General features: G+C 49.2%; 1 protein-coding gene across 1 annotated transcript in view; it reads right to left on the bottom strand.

Annotated features, from left to right (window-relative positions):
- The window catches only part of LOC149366266 (uncharacterized), an 84,301-nt gene that overhangs the window by 2,635 nt on the left and 57,451 nt on the right, over positions 1-24,215 (bottom strand). The window contains exons 3-8 of the mRNA XM_089549980.1: positions 14,322-14,478; positions 11,960-12,182; positions 8,827-8,881; positions 7,141-7,256; positions 5,031-5,709; positions 2,889-3,114 (exon numbers count right to left, since the gene is read on the bottom strand). Coding sequence (XP_089406106.1) covers positions 2,889-3,114; positions 5,031-5,709; positions 7,141-7,256; positions 8,827-8,881; positions 11,960-12,182; positions 14,322-14,478 — 1,456 coding nt within the window. The remainder of the gene's footprint in view (positions 1-2,888; positions 3,115-5,030; positions 5,710-7,140; positions 7,257-8,826; positions 8,882-11,959; positions 12,183-14,321; positions 14,479-24,215) is intronic.

Here is a 24,215-nt window from a genome sequence, read left to right on the forward strand (position 1 = left end):
AAGGTCTTCAACCTCAACGCCTTTACCCGGAAGAATGAGACACTTCTACTGATTACGAAGCAGTAAACCAACAGTTAACTCAAAACTCACGGTGAGAGACAAATGCTTACGCATACGCAATGCGTTGCGAATGCGTAAGCATTCGAAAGACGCAATGCGTAAGCATCTAAAAATCTAAAAAATAAAAATAAAATTTTTCTTTTTTAAATTTAGGGAATCCCGAAACATTCAAAAATGTTTTGCAGCAGGAATAACGTTCGTATCTTATTCAGTTCAAAAGTTATAGCCAACATTCGAACAGGTGGTGAACAGTTTTGAAACCGAAACTGATGTGGTTTGTTAACAGAAACTGATAACTCAGCGATAATCAACGGCGTATATTGAAAATTTTTGTTTCGTTTAATCTGATCTGTAAAAATTATTCAAAAACAATTTGTGAGGCTTCCTTTTCTTTAAACATCCTTTAAATTTCCGCAAGGGGGAAATTTGACGCTAAAAGCATGACGCTACTAGCGTCACACTTGTTTACTTTGTGTGCGCTTCACGCAACCGCTTTGAATGCTACCAGAATCGTCCTTCAGTGATGGCAACAGAAGTACAGCAGATATTTTGAGGGCAGCAGGCAACGAACCTGGCCACCACACTCTCGTAGCATGTCGCACCAGTGACCAGTACCCGGTGAAGAACGCCCAGCGTCAATCAAAGGGTGAGGCAAAAGATCTCCACAAGAAAAGACGGGCAGCAAAAGAAGCCAAAAGAGAGCTCGTGTCAGTTAAGGAGTGCCCTAACTATGAATCTGGAGAATTTTAACTTCATAGGGCATGATGATCTTGTTTCTGCAATGACTGAAAAACTGTAATCTTGTTTTTCTCAAAGCATGATTTCTCTCACTTTCTTGTTGTGCAAACAGTTTTAACTTCGAAGCGAATGAATAATTTTCTATCAAGCTTTGCACGCTCGTTCCTTTATTACCATCCCGTGCAATGAATTAGGATGAATGAAAGCGAATGGTAAGCGAGCCGCCGCGATGGCTCAGTGGCTATGGTGCTCGGCTGCTGGCCCGAAAGACGCGGGTTCGGTTCCGGCTGCGGTGGTGGAATTTCTTTGGAGGAAAAATTCGAGGTCCGTGTACTGTGCGATGTCAGTGCACGTTAAAGAACCCCAGGTGGTCGAAATTTCCGGAGCCCTCCACTACGGCATCTCTCATAGCCTTAGTCGCTTTGGGACGTTAAACCCCATAAACCAACCAACCAATGGTAAGTTTTTATGTAATCATGTTTTATGTCAAAAAAAGCAGGCAAAAAATAACAGTTTTTTTTTGTTTTCTTTAGTATTTTTGCTATAATTTCATTCCCAAATATCGGATGAACAAGATACTAGTTGGTTAGACAGTCTGCTTGGTTGGCTAACTCTGTGCCGAACAGTTTACAGTTCCTGCTCTTCCTTCGCTACTTATGAATGTTTGTGTAACAGCCAAATTGGGGCAATATTTCGTCAATAAAAATAGCATGGTTTTTTTCATTCTTTCTTGCTTTTGAATATCATATAAAACGGTGCTTTATGTTCCTGCGCGCCTCATCCGCTCGATTAAGGTTTTTGTGCACAAAGAGCCATGAGATTTTTCTCTGTTTGTAGATGACTTTCTAGAAAAACTTAGGAAACGAGTTTTTTCTTTGTTTCTATAACTGATATGGAATCGTGTTGCCTATATCCATGAACTCGCCATTGACACTAACCGAACCGCCACCATGTGTGTCTTTGTGTAGTTGAAAAGTTATTAGTCAGTTTTAGTTAAGGAGCTAACTAACCAGTGTGTTTTTTAAGTACTTGATGTGAAAAGATTCTCTTTCTATTTCCAGCACACTCTTTTTAACACGTACCTTTAAGTGATCCCTGAGTGCGCAGGTTAAATGCTTCTAGCAATTACTTCTATTTGCGTTATCTATCTTCTCACATGTGTGCCCCTTAGCGGTTCTCGTACATTCACATTCCACACTGCTATATGATCGCCTCACAAGTTCGCCTCACGAGGTCACAAGCAAGCAAACATACTCAGCCGGCATAATTTTGGCACTGATTTGGTAGCGGTAGGTACAGTCTTTGCCAAAAGTAACCAGGCTGCACGGTTTGCTTCTCAGTCGTATATTCAAGATATTATTCCAGACATGAAGCTATGAATCTCTGTATGGTAAGGAGAAGCCATGTCCTCAAAGAACTTTTTGATCTTAAGGGAAGCCGTGAGGGCTCTACTTCACGAATGCGAAGCAACCATGCTGCCTGGTTACACTTCGCAAAGACGGTACAGTGGGAGAAAAAAGTCTCTGGACCACGTGGTCCTTAAACAAAGCCGATAGCTGCGCCATCAGACGGCGATTGGAGACCACACTTGCGCAGGTGGAAGTCAACATTTTGTTATTTCATCTCCACAAGTGTTGTCTCGAGCCTCCAATTGATAGCAGAGCTATCGGCTTCGTTTGAGGAGCACGTGGTCTATGACTTTTCTCCCTGACTGTACGTGTGGCTTAACGTGCTGCATCGACACATGGGGCAGTGAGGGACGCTGTAGTGGATGGCTGCGGATTATTTGAGAAATCCACGGATCCTTTAAGGTGCATATAAACTGCACAACGCATACGATGTTTCTGTTCGTAGTTGCATCGCGTCCAGACAGGGATTCTTTGCCGGAACCTGGGGATCAACAGGCGAATGCCAAAGCCACTCAGCCAACGCTTCTTCGGCTAAAACTCTGCACATGAAATGATTAAAAAAAAAACAACAGTAAGCTGTCCTCTACCAAGGGAGTGTGCTAGAGGCCAGCTTAGTCCCGCAGAGACGCATTCGTGCTCGCAGTTCAAGTGCAGGCGGGAAACTCCCATCGCGGCACTCACACTGGTGCGCAGGCGGCTGCCGACACTCTTGCTTCGCACGCAAGTACATCGAGGGTGAAGGTGTCGCGACGAAGCGTTGCGTTTCCAGCTCCTGGTCCCCCAGAGGCTGTTGCAGCTGCAGTTCCACCTGATCCAGCTGCCTTTCCGGATTGCCAAGGAATACTGGCAATGAAGACAACGAGTGGTTGGACGCTGACTGCTGGCTGCAGGGCCTTGTCTCCGAACCCTACGCATAAGGAACAAGTGGAGCTACGGTACAGGTTCCCACAGTTAGCACGTAGGTCCGCCACATTGCTCTCCCAAGCATCCAAATGATCAGAAGCCTCAACTTCTGAATGCAGCTGGCGGACTTCGTCCAGTGATTGGAGCGAGTACAGGCTCCACCCGCTTGAATCCCTCAGCTGAACTTGTGTTATATTAAACAGGTTATTGTTTCACTACATGACACAGGTTGCTAGCAATGCGTAAGCTACAAAAAGGGCTTATCTCTATGAGTTGGGAACAGAATATTGGCCATGTGGACGGGTGGCGCCGTCTGTTGTACACGCCACGTATCGCAATCACAAACGTTTTCAAGATTTGGCCAGCAGTTGTGAGAAAACTGCGCGTGATTGATCAGATATTTCAGTGAATATGTGCAGTCGTACAAAATAAAATGCCGCAAAACACGAGAACAGTAGCTGCACGAGTGGGCTGTCAGCAACGACCTAGTGCTAAGCGATGCAAAGAAACTTTTTTTCTCCGCAATGCATGCATGGTTTTCAATCACGTGATCGAGTTTAGCCAATAAAGGTGCAAGCGGCGCAGGGAAAAAAAAACGCGCAACTCTAGGAACCTATATATTAACTATTGCAAGAAGGGGCACTCAGCGTCCCCTGGTGGTATATCTACAAAACTTCTCCGCTACAGCCAAAAGTTCCTCAGCAGTGTAGACTACCATGCTACGCGGACAAATAGAGTATACCAGTTTGTCCGCTTGGAAACGTTTTCGTGTACGGATGCAATACAGTAATAACTCCGCGTGTACTACAAACTTGCGTTATACACAGAGCTTCACCTAAGACTTCACGCATTTTTTGAAAAAAATAGGCGTTTGGAGTTAGCAGAACGCCTTTTTCGGCATAACGTTGTCAGTAGTATAGTACGTCAGAATACAGGTAACATGTGTTAACAGCAGGTAGGTTAAGTAATATTCAATAGTTAACTTTTGACAATTACTTTTCCGCTGATTATGTATGAAAGACGTGTCTGCCGTACGTCTGCAAGAATCGAACCAATAGCTACATCTCAGCTTGTATGCACAGGTGAGAGCGACCGAGGAGGGTGCGAGCACGAAAATGTCACCGGGAAGGGCTCGGAAATTTTACCACGTGACTGTGGGTCCTCTTTTGCGTTCAGAGGTGTATTATTTGGCTCAGGTTTTGATTGCAACAGAGTGCAGTGATTGAGCGAGTTGAGTTGTCGTCGGAAGGTGTAACAGAGTCCCTTTAAGCTTCGCCATAGGGGTACGACGCGGCAGAGTTAAAGGGTCTGTGAAAAGGCCCGGTGGCTTTTTTTTCTTATCTCTTCGCAAATGTTCATTCTGTTCATTGTTTTTTACTTTAATTTCTGTTTTGCTTTATTTTTAAAATTATTCATTAACCAAAGGACACACAAGGCTTCCAAGGGCTCCCTTGAACGAAGTCGGGCGAACGGTCCTGTGTGATCGAGCGTTGGCGTCCCTGCTCACGACTCAAGCGGGCAGCTGTTCGAGTCTCGGCTCCACCATTTTACTTTTCAGTGCAATTGCTATTGTTTCTTCAGATCCGCTATCTAATGGTGGAGGGATCACGCCACGGCCCTGCAGACCAATGAGGAATTGAGTAGCGGCGTCGTCACTGTCGTTCTTTGTGATCGTTGAGGGGTGTTTGAATGGCCCGCGCAAAGACGCATCACTACCCTCTCGCCCAATCACGATTTTGCAGTTACAACGCCAAGAACTACAACAACGCCGGCTTTCCCGCTCTTCGCCCTTAACGCTTTCGCGTTTAACCGCCTCTTCCAACGGTGTACATTTAAACTGTCCTCCCAGTGTGCCTCATCCCGTTCTTGCACACTTCTCAATGTCATCTGTCCACCTTACTAGATGTGCGGAGTACGTACTTGAGCACCAAAATGGCTCGACTGGGAGCCAATCGAAGTCTCGTCGATGCCGTGGCACCAGGCGGGCAGGTACCAGCGGGGGGAGCCCCAGCAGGATTCGCCGCTGTATGACTGCGGAGTTGACGGTGGTGGAGGAGTCGGGTTCGGCCACGCGACAGGCTGCTGCTCCTGCTGCTGTTGCTGCTCCTGCTGCTGTTGCTGTTGTTGCTGCTGCTGCTGTTGCTGCTGCTGTTTCTGCTGCTGTTTCTGCTGCTGCTGCTGTGGCTGCTGTTGCTGCTGGTGTTCCTGCTTCGGCTGCTTCGCCTGCTGCGACTGCTTCGGTTGCTTCGGCTGCTGTGGCTCCGGCTCCTGCTTCTGCTGCTTCGGCTGCGGCTGCGCCTGCTGCGGCCCAACCGTTTCTGGTGACAGCAACACTGTGTACGGTGTGCGCATGTGCTGCTGAGCAGGAGGAGATCTCTCGGGCGTCAGCAGGCCAAGCTTCAGGTCCAGGTGCTGCGACCACACAGACGTCATCGGTTGCTGGGGCTCCCCGAAGCCGACCGGCGGCTCCTGGGGGAGTGGCGATGGCGCAAAGGGAGGGGAGTTAAACGGCTCGAGCAGAGCAGCAAGTGACGGGTCGAAGATGCCCTCCTGGACCGGCCTGGACTGCGATTCCATGGGGATGTCCCATTCCCGCGGCCTGTGCACCGGATAGGGTAGAAGAAGTGGCAGGTTGTGAGGGCTCTTCAGACAGTTTTGTCCATCCCGCATCCCGGCGTTTGAACCGCCTTACTAGACTCGTCGCCCTTGTTAAACCCGCCAACATTTTAGGAATACGTTACTCAACATCGCAGAATGGTACAGTAGTTTTCACTTTGCTTTACTGCCCAGTTTCTTGTTTTCTGTTCAATATGCCGCTCCCCTGTGCAATTCCACTAGTACCTCGAGGTTACTAACAAATGAAAAAAAAAACACTGGTGTTTGTATAAGTCTGGCGAACGGCACACCGAAATTCGAGCATGCCTTTTCACGTCGTCACACTTCTCCCCCTCACAACGAGTGCTAGCGCTACAGGCCACAGACGGTAGCCCGAGTTCAATGTCACCAACACACAATGAGGAGGAGAGTGATGCGCCACAATGGCTAGCGGTTCCTTGCCTGCACCCTGCCGTTGGTCATAGAAACTAGCTCAAAAGGACGCGGACACACGGTAAGGGGATTAAAAAGATGAGTGGGGGCGCTGGCCTGCTGCCGTGTGTTCGGTGTGTTTTTTTTTTTGGTCTATTTAAAATGCCTCCGACGTTGACCAATGAACTAGAGGCAATCATCTTCCTCTCGCGAATACGGCCATCGAGTTTCGCAACTCGTTACGGTCAAAAAGATCTGCAGCTGCTGGGATCGCCGCGGTGAATTGGTTGGTTGGTTGGCCTCGAGTAGAATGGCACATACCCACTACGGGGGAGTGGCCAAGACACAGGCGGTGAACTGTTGGAATGATTAGGAGCTTTAGAGGAAAAGGAGAATTAATAGGGTATAGGCTGACAGATTGGACGACGCAACGAAAGGGGTCCTGTTAGCTGGGAGATCGAAGATGAATTCTCCTTTACGAATTGTTGGGCTTAAAAAAAACGAGACAGGGAAAATAAAAATTTCCTCTTCCTTTTTTCGTGGTTGATATCGATAATAACGGGACGCCCTTTAGCTCTCACACACCGGGTGCCGAGTAGGCCGGAAGAGAAGCGAACAAGTGAGATAGAAACGATTAAAGGATAAGGGTTTTACTTGCCGAAAATGCCTCGTCTAACTGGCACAAGAAAAATATTCACAGGGGCGCCTAATTCCCCTGTGTGTAGACAGCGCGACAGCATTAGGGGCTGTTATTGTGTTTGCCGGAAGTGACATCAGTTCCGGTCTGGTGACGTCTCTTCTTTCAAATGGACGGCAGTCCTCCCGTCCGCTGACGTCACTTTATTCCAGCCAACGGGAATCGCCCGGCCTGGTGTCGCATCCTCCTTCCAGCACATCAGCGGGGCGAAATTTAGCTTACGGCGTAACACTGCCTGCACGATGAGGCCTCTAATGCTATGGCATTCCGCCAACCAGGAGCTCACCACTGCGCAGGCGCACTTGCCTTTCGCTGTAGTTCACGCGCCAGAAGTTGCTCTTGGTGCGGGCGCCGGCCTGGTCTGCCGCTGGTGGGTACACCTTGACGAACCATCTTTGGAAAAGTGCGTGGCGTATGGAGCTCTGCGACAGTGGACACAAGAGCGCATTTCAAACAGGCGGCCGCCGTTCTTATAGGTGCAGATATGTCCACACACTTGTCTATGGAGCACTGGAGCGGTGCGGTGTGTTTGCGACATTCGTCGCCGCCTGCCGGGCTGGATGCGAGTTTTTGAGAAACACGACCAGTAAGCCGTGATTCATGCGAACGTTCATGCCCGATATGGTGATGTTTCCAGCCCTACCCCGCTCTCAGGTACCGCCAATGCGTACCGGTGCGGCGTTCGAGCGCTCCTTGACAGGTTAGTGGGGACGCCTCTACTATCTTCATCGTGGTTAGCGGGAACACGGTAGCACGCAGCCTCGCTTACTACCAATGCATTATAGCGACGTCGCTAGGAACTAGTGCATATGTGCTCAGTGCATGTCATGCGCGCGCTGCGCACATACGCTGGTTCCTGGCGGTCCAGTTAAAATGCGCTAGAGGCAAGCGAACCCATGTGCTCTCGTGTTGCCGCTAATCGTGATGAAGATGGCATAAGCATTATGAAACACAGCCGTTCAGTCAGCGTGCAATGAATGGTTTGGTTTGGACCTATGGGGTTTAACATCCCAATGCGATTCGGGCTATGAGGGATGCCGTAGTGCAGGGCTGTAGAAATTTCGTCCACCTGGGGATCTTTAGCCTGCACTTACATCGCACTGATCACGGGCCTCGAGAATTTCCGAATTGAAACCGGCCCGTATCTATAGATTACAGCCGTCTATTGAAAAGTTGGCGCCTTTTGCTGGAAACGGATCCTTTATTAGCCAGAAAAGATGAAAAATTAAATACAAATGTCGCTGACAGGCCATTTTCAAACGGAAACTATGACAACGTCACCCCTTTTATTTTCCAGGTCTCTCTAGCCTTTGCTACGTAGTCATGCACATCTAGCAGGCAATATTGAAGTTGAGTTCATAACTGACGATAACAGTGTGAACAATTTTAAAAGGGTAGTGGGAAAATTTTCCTTTTTTACAACCACTTTTCTCAACGAAAATTGCGTCTTTTGCTGCCCAGCAAAGTTCAGTATGCTCACGAAGAGGAGTGCAATCGATTGTTACAGAGAGTCGAAAATCCGTGTAGAACTCTCTTCAGGTTGAATGCCTAAGGGTACAGTTATGTTTTGGTCATCGAGTCCACATTTTCTTTGTATTTCTTACCGCTGTTGCGTATGCACAAACCACGCGTTAAACGTTTTGCTTACCCACCTACAAGGAACTGTTCTTCCCGATATACCTAAGATCTTATGGTATATCGATCATCCGAAATTAGTTTACTCAAGTTTCATATTCGAATTTCGATGTCCTAGTTTGTGCACATCTCTGTAATCACTGCCCCCCCCCCCCCCCCCCCACACACACACACCCACACTGCAGTTCTTGTTTATTGATACAGTTCTTATCTTCTAAGGACAGTGATCGCTTTCCGCCGTCTCAACTCAAACATTCTGACGCACGGCATGGTCACTAAACGCCAACTGAACGTCCTCAGGACGTCCACGGGATATGTCAGTAAAGATCTTGAACTCCGTCTTGGAGCTTCGCTCACCTTCCAGGACGTCACCTGACTGGCGCTCATGAATTTGAAGTAGGGATACCTGTTCCTGCAAAGCGGAGGAGCAGCAAAGCGGGAGAATTATGGCAATGCGACACACGGGAAGATTACATGAGGACTGATGTCTCCCAGCGCCAATACACGCGCTGGTATACACTGTAGCTTCATGTTTTATTTTTCTACCAAAAGCGACACACGCTGTCTACGCCGCCCCCCATCGCGTTAGTTGCACAGATGGTCTGATCCCCTTTAATTCATACTCATCCGTGGATTCCTCGTTTGGAAGTTCTTTGATATTTAACCTCATAGTCCAAGCCTTGTGATATTCACTTTTAGTTTATCATGATTTATTTCGTGGCAAGTGGGGTTTCAGCCGATATCGCGTAACATGAAAGATGGGTCACAGCTGGGGTCCCACTGCAGCCAAATCCGCATTAGGGGATTCAACCAAACAGTGTGAACCGAAGTGGACACGTCTGCATTAAGTGCATTTCGAGAATAGGGGCTCGAGAGCATGCGTTCTCCCAGTGTTCCACCTGTGAGAAAGCCGTAGACCCTTGAAAACAGTTTAGCCCTCGCCGGAACCGGCATTCGAACCCTGTACAGCCGGCGCCCGAGGTTTATCTGCGGTCAAGCGATCAGCACTCGCCGCAAACTGCGTCGCAGAATACAACGAGCAAGACTTCAAGCGCTAACTGCAGCGAACTGGGTTTTGCCTTTCCCTTCAAATGTTTCACGCCGCTTCTATAGAAAAGACTTGGGTGTTATAAGGCGGTAGGTTTAACTTTGTCAAGCATGCAAAACTCATCTGCATATACGCGCAGGCGCACTAACCCTAAATGGGGTCTTAGACAAGAACAAAGCTTGTGTCAGTGTCCTCGTTTACTTGAATTGCTTTTTCACAGTCCTCTTACGTGCACCAGGAATTCCGAACCCGAACGCCTTCTTGAGTTTGTGGTTCACGCTGGTTATATATCAAAGACGCGTTATAAAGGGACAGCTAAGACAAATAACAGGTTGTGGCTTAGCTCGCATTAGTGGCTTAGCGCGCGGCGTCCGCCAGGTGCAGCAGTTGCTAGGGAACGGCTCAAGGTCGGTCTCTGTGCCTCCTCGAAGAACCGCCGAAGCAAAATCGGAAATTCGTGGCTAGTGTCGCTTTCGCTACAAAGGTTGGACAGACAGCACACCGCTCCTTGTTTCCACTGACGGGGCTAAGGCCAGGCACAGTCGTCGTCAGCCTTATGTAGCGCAGCAGCCGCTGTTCTTTACGTAAAGCTATTGTGCCCGCCTTACTTGTAGGGCACTACTTCGGCGCTTGTTTCCTCAAGAACCTCGCACCTGTAGGCAGGTGTCTGCTTCCAGGTTAATAGGTTCCTATACAAGGGTGACTCAGACTGAACAGCATAAACAATTTCAAAGCACCAGTACAATTGTTGACTTAGCAGCATGTACTGAAGGCATGAGAAAACAAGTAGTGAAAGTGGATGGCATCTGTTTTAGTTTATTCTGCCATTTAACGACCACTGGTTTTGTCTTGCCTTCATGCCCTTTCCTCTACACAGGAATTTCGTCGAGCAGTTAACTGTTCCTAGTTAAATATATTTACGGTTTATGGGGGTTTAGCGTCCCAAAGCGACTCGGGCTATAACGGACACCGTAGTGAAGGGCGCCGGAAATTTACGCCACCTGGGCTTCTTTAACGTGCACTGACATTGCACAGCCCAAGGCACCCCTAGAAATGCACCTCCTCCGAAATTCGACCACCGCGGCCGAGATTGATTCCTAGTTAAACAACTTAGCACGCGCAGCATTCCTTTGTGCCTCAAGGTCTTCAACGGCGGGCTCCTAACCAAGCTCATTGGTGACGGATCCTGAAGGCTGTTCCTTTTAAAGCGAAAGCTTTACTACTTTCACTTCCGAGCCTTTGCCGTGCGACGGCGGTGCACATGAAATGACCTTTCGCATGACCTCTGCGTGACGTCACGCCGAAGAGCTGGGCGGCCATCTGCGCCCTCTGCGAGTAGTGGCGGCGCCACCACCGGCGGCCTTAGGCAAGATTAAATTAGATTGCATTAGATTAGATTACATTAGATTCTATTGTATTAAATTGGATTGCATTGGATTGGATTTGATTGGAATGGATTTGATTCGATTGGTTTTGATTGGATTGGATTGGATTGGATTGAATTGGATTAGATTAGATTAGATTAGATGAGGCCGCCGCGGGGGCTCAGTGGTTATAGTGCTCGGCTGGTGACCCGAAAGACGCGGGTTCGATCCCGGCCGCGGCGGTTGAATTTCTTTGGAGGGGAAATTCTAGAGGCCCGTGTGCTGTGCGATGTCAGTGCACGTTAAGGAACCCCAGGTGGTCGAAATTTGCGGAGCCCTCCACTACGGCGTCTCTCATAGCCTTAGTCGCTTTGGGACGTTAAACCCCAGAAACCAAACCAAACCATTATATTAGATGAGATTAAATTACATTAGATTAGATTACATTACATTGGATTGGATTGGATTTATTGGACTGTATAACCGATGCATCACCACAAGTCTAACCAAAAGCACCACCACCAGCTACACTACCAGCTGAACCATGGCGTAGGTACGGATATTGCTTTCGCAATTACCGGGATTACCCAAGCTAAGCCACAGCGAAATTTTTCGTTTCACTATGAGAAAGGTGACTGTAGCATTCCAGTGGAAGCAGCGGCCAAAACCGTCCTGTGCAGGGCACAGGCTCACAGGAGCGAACAGGACGGTGTCTTATGACAGCGCCCTAAGCCCCGGTATACACCTACCACAACGTGAACCCCCGGTTTACACCTACCTTAAAGTGAACAAGGGAAGAAAAAGCCTCGTAGTGCTTGCCAACATTTCTTCGTCTGGGGAAGACAAGTCCTCCTGTCGAAACGATGGCAACCACCCCAAGGATTTCACCTCTCCTGTTCACTTTGTGATTACCAAGAACCAACTGCCCAGCCTCTCTCGATCATGGACTGGTACACAACTGGCAATCGAACCGGCTTTTACTGAGTCACAAATGTCGTTACAGCAGCCGCTGCTCGCACTCAAGCCGGATGCCTCCACAACCCCTTCCCCTCCCAAAGAAAGAGAGCAAAGGACTCACTGGAGCGCCCTGTACACATGTTGCACACGGAGCGCCCTTTGCGGACTCTCGTGGATGACCTGTGCCACCAGCTGAACCAGTTTTCCCGGAGGCCTCCGAACCTCGGTGCCAGCCGGGAGCAGCTCGGCCAGGGGACCAGGAGGGAGTTTGGGCACCGTGCACTTGTCTTCGGGGCTCGCCATGTTGCGGGAGCTTCTGGAACGCTTGCCGGGCGCTGAAGAAGCTGCCCGACCACGCCAGGTGATGCCACGGTTAGAGTTCACTTCGAGGCTTAGCGGAAGTGTTTCCTTACACGCGAAAAGCAGCCAAGAATTGCGCGTTGAGCTCCTTCCGTCAACCAAGACAGCCCTCCTTAGTTTGTCAGTCTGCCCAATTCCGTGGCCGGACTTAAGTGGGGCGGAGGGCGCCCATCACAAATTCGGCCCTGTCTACACAAGGAGAGACGTGACACATTGCGGCCATTCAAATGCCATGCAAAGGGTACGCTCTGAACAGTAAGGAGTAGAAAGGGGGTAAGCTGTCTTTCACCGAACTACCTTTTATAAAAGAGTGCCCGCTTGTAGACAGCTTACCACCGTTTACTCTCCCATAGGTGTACTCGTGTTTAAAGTCTATGCGCCATTTCCATAAACGCCACAACTTTCTAAAGCAACGAGAGTACCACGCAAAACCCAATGTACAACAAGAGCCGCGTAAACTTGTAACCAGTCAGCTTGTAATAAACGATCTGAAGTTCTAAAGAGAAAGTTTAGGTTGTAATTTTCATCTCCGTTATTAGGTAATAGGCGCAGAGCTCGGTCTGAAGGGCTCATGATACCCAAAGCCGTTATTTGCTAGACAAACTCGACATCGCTGCCCTAAATTTCTAGCCCTACATTCACAAAAGCAGACAAGTTCTCGTTCTTTCGACCCAGAGTAGAAAGTAGAATGAGATAGCTAATGCACTTCCCCGTGAGGTCTAACCAGATCGCACTCTTATTGCCTTTCAGAGCGTAAGCTCTACATCATGAGTAAAGCTGCAAAAGCCATTTCGCCGCTGAAGCCTTAACTTTGAATAAATAAACAGTGAAAATAAATTTTGCCGTGACTGGGATTCGAACCCGCCCGGCGCGAACAAAACAGCTTTGCTGCACACTCTGCGAGAGCACGGTGCTATCACCGCTCTTTTTTGTTGCGCAAGCAATACAACTCGAGCTCGGCTCGCCGCCTATGCTCGTGGCGGTGCGACTACGAAACGACCTTGAGTTGTTCTTGGCTAGCAACCGCTTCAGCTGGGCTCCCAACAGATGCGCGAGAGGTTGCGCGGGAAGAGCAACATGGGTCGCAATATCCTGACGGGAGGCTGGGATAGAAAACGCCCCAGCCAGTGCAGGGGCACATCGTTTAACCGCTGTGTCACTGTGCTGGTAGTGGTATATGAGGACTCGCCGCCATCTATGAATCTTAAGTAGGAATTACCAATTCAGTATACATGGGCATTAACCCACTAAAGATACCATGTCAAACCCCTAAGGCGGAGTTTAAGTGCCCCCTCCAATTTTGGCAGCGTTGGCAGCGGTGGTGAACTTGCCCGCGCGTGAGTCCAGACGATCTGAGCACCTGATTTTAGTTTGCGTGGCTACCACGGCGAGGCGCGTGGCGCTGAACATTCTAAGATACCGCTAGTAATTGTGAACGTTGGGCACACAGCACAGATTTTCAGTTGTCCGTCATAACCAGTCGAAGGGAGCGGAGAAACTTTTGCACAGGCCTTGGTAGCGACTTTGAAACAGCATGTGCTATCACTATCACCGTACTCACGCAGAATGTGGCCTACAGATCGGGCCAAATGTTGTTGACCACTACACTTTCTAAAATATAGGGTCGGTCAAAAGTTTCAGACCACAGGGTCTGCTTTTGAGCCCCTTGGCGGGACATTTACGTCACCGTCGAAGTCCCATGGAGCAGGATAAGCATCACTCTCGTCTCACAGAACATTGTTAGAGTAATAGTCGTGTTAAGGGCTGCACTATGCCGCTTGAAGACAGGCCCTGTTGCCAGCAGAAAGCATCCAAGTCATGCGGCAAAGCCGCAGAGCGAGACGAGCTTTCCGAAGGCTCTCACTTGGTATATTTATACAAATCAGCAGCATCCACGGTAAACTATGCGCGAATGAGACAGCGGATGGTAATCGCTCGGTGATTACCCCGTCCGAGTTGCGCAGTATCGCGTCTCCTGCAGACATGATGTACGGCTTTGCCGCATGACTTCGACGCTTTCTGCTGCAACTTGGCAGGCCTATGCCAAACTCTAGGTACTTATAATACAGTAACTATAGTGACCACGAAAAGCTGCGTTCTAAAGTGGTGCATGTCTCCCTCACCGCGGCGTCGCTTCCCGGCGTCCGAGTCGCCGTGAGCGCGGGAGGTGCAGCTGGGCAGGGACGACTCCCTGTCCCTGGGCGAGATTACTGTGGAGAGGTCTGGCAGGATATTGTCCACATAGTGTTGGGCCAACTCATCCATGACGTCTTCGTTGAACTGCACGTAGGACAGAGGCGAGGATGAGAGACTAAGACTATAGGTTCTGACTTGCAGCCTAGGTTACTTACATGCAGCCACGAACAAAAATTCTATCGTCACAACAGGCCGAGACGGGAAGGGCTCGGCCAAGCGGCTTAGGCTGGCGGAGGATTTCGTGAACGAGGCAGAAGCACAACCAGCGCTGCATCGGTGGCGGACGGCGTTAGTTTCAAACCAACACCCGTTGATTCTAGGAATGGCACACCGAACCCACCTGCTCCCATAATAAGCCCGCCGGAGATGAGAAGAGTGGACGTGAGTGATTTCAGACCTTTGCTGCGATATGAGGCGCGAATTTTTTTTTTCTGCCTTCTCGAGGAATCGTCTGCCTGGAATTCCGCCGTAGCTTCAGGTTGTGGTTAAGAGAGTGTCTCCCTGAAGGAGGGTCTTGCAAACATTTCGACACTCTATAGACTTTCCATAAACTATAGCCTTTCTATAGAGAAATCCTATAGAGTAGTCTATAGGCAAATCAAATCCTTCAGACGGTCTATAAATAATCTGTAGATATATGGCCACGCAAGTTTGGTAGAATTTTTCATACAGTGTCTATAGACTGCGGAAAAACAAATATAGATATCTATAGGAAGGGAATAGAGTCTATAAAATGTCAAAAGACAGTCTATAGACTACTTTTTGTGGGGACAAGCCGAGGAGCGCTTTTCCGCGATAATGGAGACTGTGCGGAGGTATGAGCGAAATTCGCATGCGTTGCAGGACCGATATCGATATTCTACATGTATAACAACGACCTTGCGCGGTGACTTAATCGAAGGCGGCCATAACATCAGCGGATCGTTTCCCGAGCGTTCAGCAAATACCACGAAGCGCCTTCTGTAGGGCTGCTTGGTTTTGCATCGTCGGTTCTGGCAGCGCTGCGATTCTCCACACTTCTACCAGCCGTTGGCTTTGCGCGCTGCCCGAACCAGCAAACACTGAAAGCCTCAGCATTTTTTGCGGAATGCCAATCAAATATACTTGCCTATCCTTGGTCGCTCATTCAGAAACAACGGCAAATCGGAAGTACAATGAACGTGAACAGCCACTGCGAGCTTCAGGGTAACATTTTCTGCAGGGGGCTACACTGCACACTCGGAGAAGGCACGCTGACGAGTCGACCGGATAGAAAGTTGTCGTTAACAAGCGTTCTGCCCTTACAAGGATGGTCTAGACAGTGTCTATAAACTTCTTATAGGCGCTGCAGCCATGCTATCATCATAAAATCTACGCCCACTGCAGGCAAAGGCCTCTCCCGTGTCTCTCCAATTAACCCTGTCCTTTGCCAGCTGCGACTACCGTATCCCCGCAAACTTCTTACTGCACACGTAACTTTCTGCCGCCCGCTCCTGGGAATGCCTTCTCATGCAGTTCACTCATTTACTGTTGATAACCAGCAGATGTCTTTAATTCGCATTACATGCCCTGCCCAGGCCCATCTCTTCCCCCTGATTTTGTACAGGATGTCACTGACCAGTGTTTGTTCTCTCACCCACTCCACCCGCTTCCGATCTCTTAATGTTACAACCGTCATTTTTCTTTTCATAGCTGGCTGCGTTGTCCTGAACTTAAGCTAAAGCAATTTCGTTAGCCTCCACGTTTCTTCTCCATAAGTGAGTACCGGTAAGATACAACTCTTGTATGCGTTTCTCTTGAGGGATATTGCTAAACTGCCATTCATAATCTGAGATAACCTTCCATATGCAGCCACCATGGTGGCTCAGTGCTTATGTCGGCTGCTGACCCGAATGCGCGGGTTCGATCCCGGCCGCGGTGGTCGAATTTCGATGGAGGCGAAATGCTAGGACCCGTGTCACTACGCTCAGTGAGGCTGTAAGCACAGCATTATAAAAATAACATGGAGCCAGCCAGCTCATTTATTTCACCGACCACTACGAGATAATTTTTTTTCCGGTAAATGACGCGGCTGTCCATTTTCTATATGTCGTGAATAATAACCGCCGCGTTCATCTGCATGAAGGCCAATAAAAATGCTATCCCCACGGGCTTGAGCCTAATTGATCTCTTGTCCCGGAGAGCAGGTCCGTCATATACCTGCGCTGACGTACTGCAGATTTCGTACGGGGGTGGTCATTCAGGGCGGGCGGGTGCGATTCCCCTACATACATACATACATACACACACACATACATACACACCATGACATACATACATGCACACACACACACACACACACACACACACACACACACACACACACACACACACACACACACACACACATGCATGCATACATACATACATACATACATACATACATACATGCATGCATGCATACATACATACATACATACATACATACATACATACATACATACATACATACATACATACATACATACATACATACATACATACATACATACATACATACATACATACATACATACATACATACATACATACATACATACATACATACATACATGCATGCATGCATGTATGCATACACTTCTGTACCCCTAGGAACGGCGATTTTGTGAGTTTTCGGACAAGTTATCCCTGTTACTGTGCCCAGTGCTCGATGGCCTTCAGCGAAAGCTACAACGTCAAAAATACGCAGCTCACCGGGTCTGCTTCCGCTCGTGCAATGTGGCTCGTTGTGCACATTCAGCGTTCTAAATGTCTCCAAGATACGAGGAACTCACGTTCTCACTAGTTCCCACCTTAGCATCTCCCACAGGTGTTAGAGGGCCCCACTACACGTCTTAGGTGCCCCCGAGCTGCGCATTTTCGACAAATGCTACACATATGCCAATGCAGCCGGACGCGAGATCGAGGAATGCCGTGTCCGGCTCATCACCTCTGCCGGCAGCTCCTCCTCGTTGGCGGCGTTGTCGACCTGCGTCGCGGCCCCTGGCGGTGGTGGCCGAGCCTCGGCCGAGGGGCCTGGATCCTCTCTCCTCGCCCTCCTGGGGGCGCGACCCCGGCCACGACGTGGTCGTTCCTCGCCGGATTCATCAGCGTCCACAATGGCTTCTTGCCTGCAGGCCCTCTCCCGACGTTCTGCGTTAATTGGTGGGATAGCAAGTGTTGGTTTGCGGGACACTTCCCCGTGCGTGCACTGCACTATGAACACGAATACGCCTAGATGGAAGTGAAAGCGAAGTAAGCTGTCCACTAGGTGGCGCTAGAAGACAGCGTACTGCCCTTTTACGCCTTTCTATATTCAGCGCATTTTTGATCATGCATTTATATATCTATTTCGCCATTTACGATTTCGAAAGGCGTGACATGGATGAGATTGACGACAAAGCCCATGTCGTTATATACAATTTTCTGTTCTAACGAATAAAATAAGAGAATGGGAAGTAAGGAATCTCGTGGCTCTTTCGAATGGCTCAATAAAATGAAAGGAGCGATTGTCCTTTGTAATATCAAACGCCTGCAAATTACAGCGCAATTTTGGGGATTACGAAAAAAAGAATATCGCGTGAATTTCTCTCGGGCAGTTTTTCCATTTTTCTATTTATACTGTGTCAAGAGATCGGGTTTGCCTAAGTGCGATCTAGAACAATTTACAGCAGCCGGAACTGTTCTGGTTTCGTAATAACCTCCATAAAGAGGCGTGGTAATGGGATGAGATGAGAGGACTTCATCTGGATTTACCGGTGTATCCCACTGCAAGCAAAAAGCAAAAACCATGCGTTCAGCAACGAATGAAGCAAGGAGAACGCAGTCAACACCAGAGCAACACACCATGCAATAAACGCCACGCCACAGACAACGCAACAAAATAAAACGCAGTACCAGACATCACCACAACGTGTCACGCCACGCCCTGTACAAGAGGAAACCTCTGCTGTAGCTTCATTTTAATGGTGAAACCGGTTCGTGCTCTATATCCCAGCCAAGCTGGCCGTTTGGAACAGAATAAGACACGTGTACCTTACTCGCTTCCTCCTTTTCTTGGTGATCCGATAGGCTCATACAAGCAGCTTTAAGCAGTCCAGGGGAGCGACGCGTACGCCGTGTTGACAGCGCAGTTTCCTGAATATACTTCTCAGTATCATGAAGCGCAACAAAGCGTTATGATGTTAGGGCGATGACACCTGCAATGATACAGGAGGGCTAAGAACCGCTTTAGCAGTATCTGTAGAAGCTTCGCTTCAGATTCTCCAACCGGTCCTTTCAGTGGGTGACCGTCGACATCTTTTCCGATAATGCACTTCGAAGGCGTCGTCGCTATCTTCCCCACAAGGTGGCTCATATATGACAACCTTGCATTATCAGTGGCACTGCAAAGCCCGTTTTGTCCCACGAACGACGGTGCGACGTACGGTGAAGCCTTCGGGAGTAACAAAATACTAAGTGGCGAGGTGTCGGATAAGTGTTTTGGCGCAGCTTAAGCAAGTCTCTGCCGAACACAAGACAGCACACCATGCCCCACAAGGACGTTTCAAGGACGCTTCACACCACACCATGGGCAGCCGTACCGTAAAGTTGTCCTACCGAGCGGGACACACTGGAAGCGAACCCGGGTCCTCTCCTCGCTCTTTTTAGTGCTCCGTCTTTGTCGCATGTCCTCCGCAGTTTTCATTTCAGGCTTCAGAAGGCGGCATTTTTCTCCTATTGGAAGGGTTATAAAACCTTCGGAGCCTTGTGAAATCCACTCTTTGGCGCAAAGGGAGGTTGAAGTCCGCAGTATAAAAAACGATTAATAAGCGCCGCTGGCTGACGCTGACACACCGGGCCATAATGAAGCGGGTTGAAGAAATGCTGGAAGGAAAGAATAGGTTATTTAGTATCAGGGAAGTTTCACTCGAGAAACCACCATAGGCAACAAGTTGTGAAACACTGGAGGTCTTCATTAATTGCTACCAGAGGGGGCCCTTGATCTTGAGCGGCCATTGCAGTAGGCTTGGTTTTTCTGCATGTAGCGTTTTTTGAATTGAGGCTGCCGGTGCAGATACCGAGCTTTCAAACTAATGCTAATCCACGAAGGCAAAAAAGCCTCCCATGATTCGCCACCTACCATAGGTGGTCCGCACCGCATATTGTATTTTTATCACCAAGGCCGCAGGTGATTTTGCATGATTGTCGGCTGGGGCATGGCTGATACAATAACGATTCTTCCTTGCAGCCAGCGCCTCCATTCCGCCACGATTTCTCTTCGTCATAAGTTCTTTTCGGGAACTGAGTGTCGAAAAACTTCTTGTCATCTCTTGGCCATTGGCTACTAGACCAATGACCGAGGTATCGTTCGGCTGCAGTGCAAAGTTAATTATGTTTTTTTTTTGTTCCTTTCATGCATGATTTCCTGCATCATTTTACGCTTTCATGACTCCACTTTGCGGCACCTATTTTTGTAGCTTACTCTCCATCAAAGAAACACTCACTTACTCCTCTGTCACAGTATGCCACTCCTGAGTCTCGGCCGATGCCCCATTGATAGCACATGACCTGTGATTTTCCAGCGAAAGAACGGCTTGCTTCTACTTTGCCAGACATGCGAAGAGACGTAGCTTTCAACAATGGGTCAGATGATATGAGAAAGGATGAGGACCACTGACCAAAGCGTGGAGGCATCGAACCCTTGTGCATAGATTGCGCACATCGAGCCTTTTTGGCAGCCGCGAAAAACTCCCATAGCCGGGCAGGGGCTGCGTCTCAAGAGAGGTGTCTATGTAGAGAAATCACCCTTCAAGGACAGGCGCTGTCAGCGTCGATGTGAACGTGCGCGGCCTCTCTGACAGGGAATATACTGGCGGCGAATATAGTCAAAGGGGCCAAATAGCTGGCCGTGGTCATATACAAGGTGTATCAGCTAAGATGTTTTACATTTTTTTAACAGGCTCTTTGTGTTGGAAGAGCGTTTTTCACCATTGCACTGCCAGCGGTGTACCGCGTCAGTATACAGTTACGAACTGCTAACTAATGAGCTGGTTAACTATTACTGAATATTTCGTTTTCCAGCTATTCTTATCGCTTTGGAACGCTAAACCCCAATAAACCAAACCATCTTATTACAGCTTTCCTAAGTTGCTGAGAGTCGTGTAGCCCACCGTGAGTAATAGCCACATAAGTATTTAGAATTTCGAAAATGTTGTTACCCTAGGCGCTGTGGCCCCAAAAATGTTGCCAACATCGCGTCGAAATGCGTCCGCTCTCGGGATGGCTGCAGACCAAGCAACCCCTTCAGTGCGCGAATCTCGTCGAAATAGCCAAAACCTCTTCCGCAATAGCGCCGAGGGTAATTGCATTTTCGAAATTCTAGAAACTCATATGGGTATTATGTATTGTGGGTTGCAATTGCTCGCCAATAAATAAGGATACCAACAGTATTAGTTAATAAGTTGATTATTCACATTTATTTAACCATCCTACTAGTTAACGCGCCTTTGCTGAATTCTAGCGCGCTGCAACGCTGACCATGCGGTCGAAAAGGGCAAGCGGATTCATTCACTGGAAGAGAGGGCTAAGCACTTCTCTACAAATATCATTGTTCTTGGCAACGCAACCGGGATCCGTACTCGCGAACAGCTGAGCGAAGATGGCGCCGTAAGTTTGGTGTCGTGCTTCAGACGTTCGATAAGTTCCCTCTGCTAGGCATTTTCCACCTGATAACCAAATTCTCGAAGCGCGGCATTAGGTATCTAAACCATGTCTCGGGAAGCTAAGGTTCTAAATCCCATAAAATCTGGACAGGCGCTTCTAGTTTCCAGGTCTGCCACTTCGCGTCGCGCGACGCTTAACGCTAAAATTAATCGCAGGTATTTCGAATTCCAGTACATATTATAACTAACAAGCACTATGAAATTCCCGAAAATATAGTCCGAAAGGCTGGATCCTCAGAATATGGGCAGTCTTTTTTTTGTAGCGAAACCTACACTGGTCACGAACTAGCGAATTCGCTGTAGCAGTGCTCTACAGCAGTTCCTCTAGGCCCGTGCGAAGGCACTCCATAGAGCGTGCGGCCCCGAGCCGGACGCGGTATGGGTGGACGCTGCCTGCACGGGTGATGAAGCGACAGCAGCTGTGGTGGACTCCTCTTTATCCGCCCTTCTCACACTACCTCTCCCTCCAGACACGTCCCCAGAGGCTGCAGAGGAAGCCGCCATTGCCCTTGCTATCACCCGCACGGAAGCCCGGTACATTTTAAGTGATTCTAAAACTGCGATTCTAAATTTTGCTCGAGGCCGAGTCCATGTCCCTGCTTTTAGCGTACTGGGCTCGCCCGATGCACCCCCGCCCCCCCAAGTGGAACTGATATGGGTGCCCGCGCACTCCGGGAATCCCGGAAACGAGGCCGCCAACCTGTTATTCCGAGGTTCTTCAAAACCGGGCTCAGGTGGCCTCGGATCGGGGATTCACGAAGGAGCGCATGCACTCATTCAGCGAGCTGACGCAAGCCTACAGAGCCTCGCGCCAGCTCTATCCCCGCGCCCCACTCCTCCCTAGATAATAAATAAGCAACACTCTCGCGCAGACTGCAGACACACTCTCTCCCCTCACCCCTTACCCTAGCCCACTATCATCCCTCCTTCCCCACTCCGGCATGCGCGCTATGCCCAGAACACTTGGCTTCTTCCCTCCACAGCCTTTCCCTCTGCCCGGCGGACCCTCCCCCGCGGGGCCTAGGGAACCTCAAGACCTGGGAGGACTGAGAGACCCTGCTGCGCTCGGAGGACCCGGCCGTGTAGACCATCGCCACAGGCTGGGCTGCCAGTGTTATGGATCTTAGGAACGTAAACACTTGAGTGCAGTGGGGTCGTGCGGGGACCCTGGGGCGTGCCCCTAATTCCTCTTTAAATAAAGTTATATTCTCTCTCTCTCTCTCTCGGAACGCGACCGCTCGCGAATGCGCCGGGAAGTACGGGTGTCCCCCTCCCCGAGTGTATTTTTGTGTACAGGAAAGCATGTTCTACCTCGCACGTGCGGGCACGACTGGGTGTTTGCACTTGCTTTTCTTTAATTTTTTTTTTGGGAGGAAGAGAATGTTTTACCGCGCTTCGTGCAGGCACGCACGAAGCGACATGCTAGCACGCCTTTAATGCCTCATACTCTCGTTAGCAGACGCGTCGGCAGCCGTGTCGACAGACGCGTCGGCAGAAGTGTCGACAGACGCGTCGGCAGATTCGTCCGCCTTTCGGCGTCACTGCTTAAAAGGCTCAAGGTTCCAGCATGAATAAAGGCGCATCTAGTGAACGCATGGGCTTCATAAATAAAATAAAGGAGTAAAGTCATGAAAATAAAAATAAAAATAAAACTAAGAAAATGAACAGATGTGAAAATAAAAATAAAAAAAATATTAAACTTAAGAAAAGAGCATAAAAATAAACAAAAAATATGAAAAATAAAGTAAATAAAAACAAACGGTGGCGAGGAAACGCTTTCGCCTTGCAGCAGTTTAGAGAGCGAAAGTGCCCCCTGAATTTTTACTTGTATTGTGTGGTAGAGAGGGTGGTTTACCTTGTAGAAGCTGGAGGGCTGGCCATGCTCTCGATGAACCAATCATGTTTGGTGTATAACATGATTGGGTGCTACTAAAGGTGGGCCGGGCCTCTAGGTCTTTAAAACCGGGCGCAGAGCCGGAATAAGGGTTCTGTTCTAAGGTCAGGTGCTATGCATCTTCGGCTATGCCGAGTAGGAGCCTCCCCTAATGTTAGCCAGATCCACTTTTTGGTTGTTTTGTATCTTTGTTGCTTAATTTCTCTTTTTGCTGCTAAATTTGTCTCCAGTGCCTGAATTTGTATGTGATGTAAATATCTCTATATAAACCTTCAAGTATTCCCTATTTTATCTCTGCGTCCCCTCTCATCGTAAGACCGTCTCTGATGGGGCACCCCTGGTGCGAAGATAACGATTCAGTCTTCTGGTCTACAAACCGTCTCTGGCGGGGCACCTCTTGTGCAAGGAAGCAGAAGAACCTGAACTTTACTGGCGCAGTCGACGAGGATCCTGCGGCCATCTGAAGACGGCACAGGAAGAAGACTGTAGGCAGGGAAAAGGGGTTGACCAGGCAACAGGTCAGCGTTCGCGAAGACCTGCAGAGAGACAGCGGCAAGGGCCACGGCAGGGGACCAGCGACGCAAGGCAGCCGGCCGGAAAAAAGAGCAGCGACTGGACCACGACCAGGCACAAGCGAGACGACAGCAATGGGCGTGACGCCATTGGCATCAAAGGGTGAGTCTCTTCTTGCTTCGTGCTGGCGTGAGCATTGCTGTCCAGTTAAGCTTGGGTGGGTGGCATGAATACGCGCTTCGCCCATTTAAACCCCGATAAGCAGAAAGCACGGGCGATAGGCGACGCAGATGACACGGTGGTCGTCGGAAACGAGACGAGCAAGGTGGAGACGCCGGAGATGCCACAGGTCCAGGAAAGAAAGGGAAAAGTGCAGGGCGACCTGCTGGTGTTAGAGAAGAAGTGTCAGCTGGCAAAGCTGGAACTTGAGCTTGCTCAGCTGAGGCAGCGAGGAAGCGCTGGAGAGGACTCCAAGGTCGTTGAGAGGCATGCTAACCACAGGGAGCTAAGGCATTACTCAAAATTACTTGCGGGAATACTCCCAAAATTTCCAAGCGACGCAGAAGTGCCAGCGTGGTTCGAGGCGGCGGAGAACACACTAAATGCATATGAAGTGCCGAAAGAGAACGGTGGGGCCAAATTATTTTCCCGCTCGTTGCAGATAAAGTACAGTTTCTGTCGACCCGCTTAGCGCCATCTCAGCACAGGGACTA

Source organism: Amblyomma mixtum, chromosome 1, assembly GCF_055824585.1.
Source record: "Amblyomma mixtum isolate Tamu chromosome 1, ASM5582458v1, whole genome shotgun sequence".
Classification (NCBI taxonomy): Eukaryota; Metazoa; Arthropoda; class Arachnida; order Ixodida; family Ixodidae; genus Amblyomma; species Amblyomma mixtum.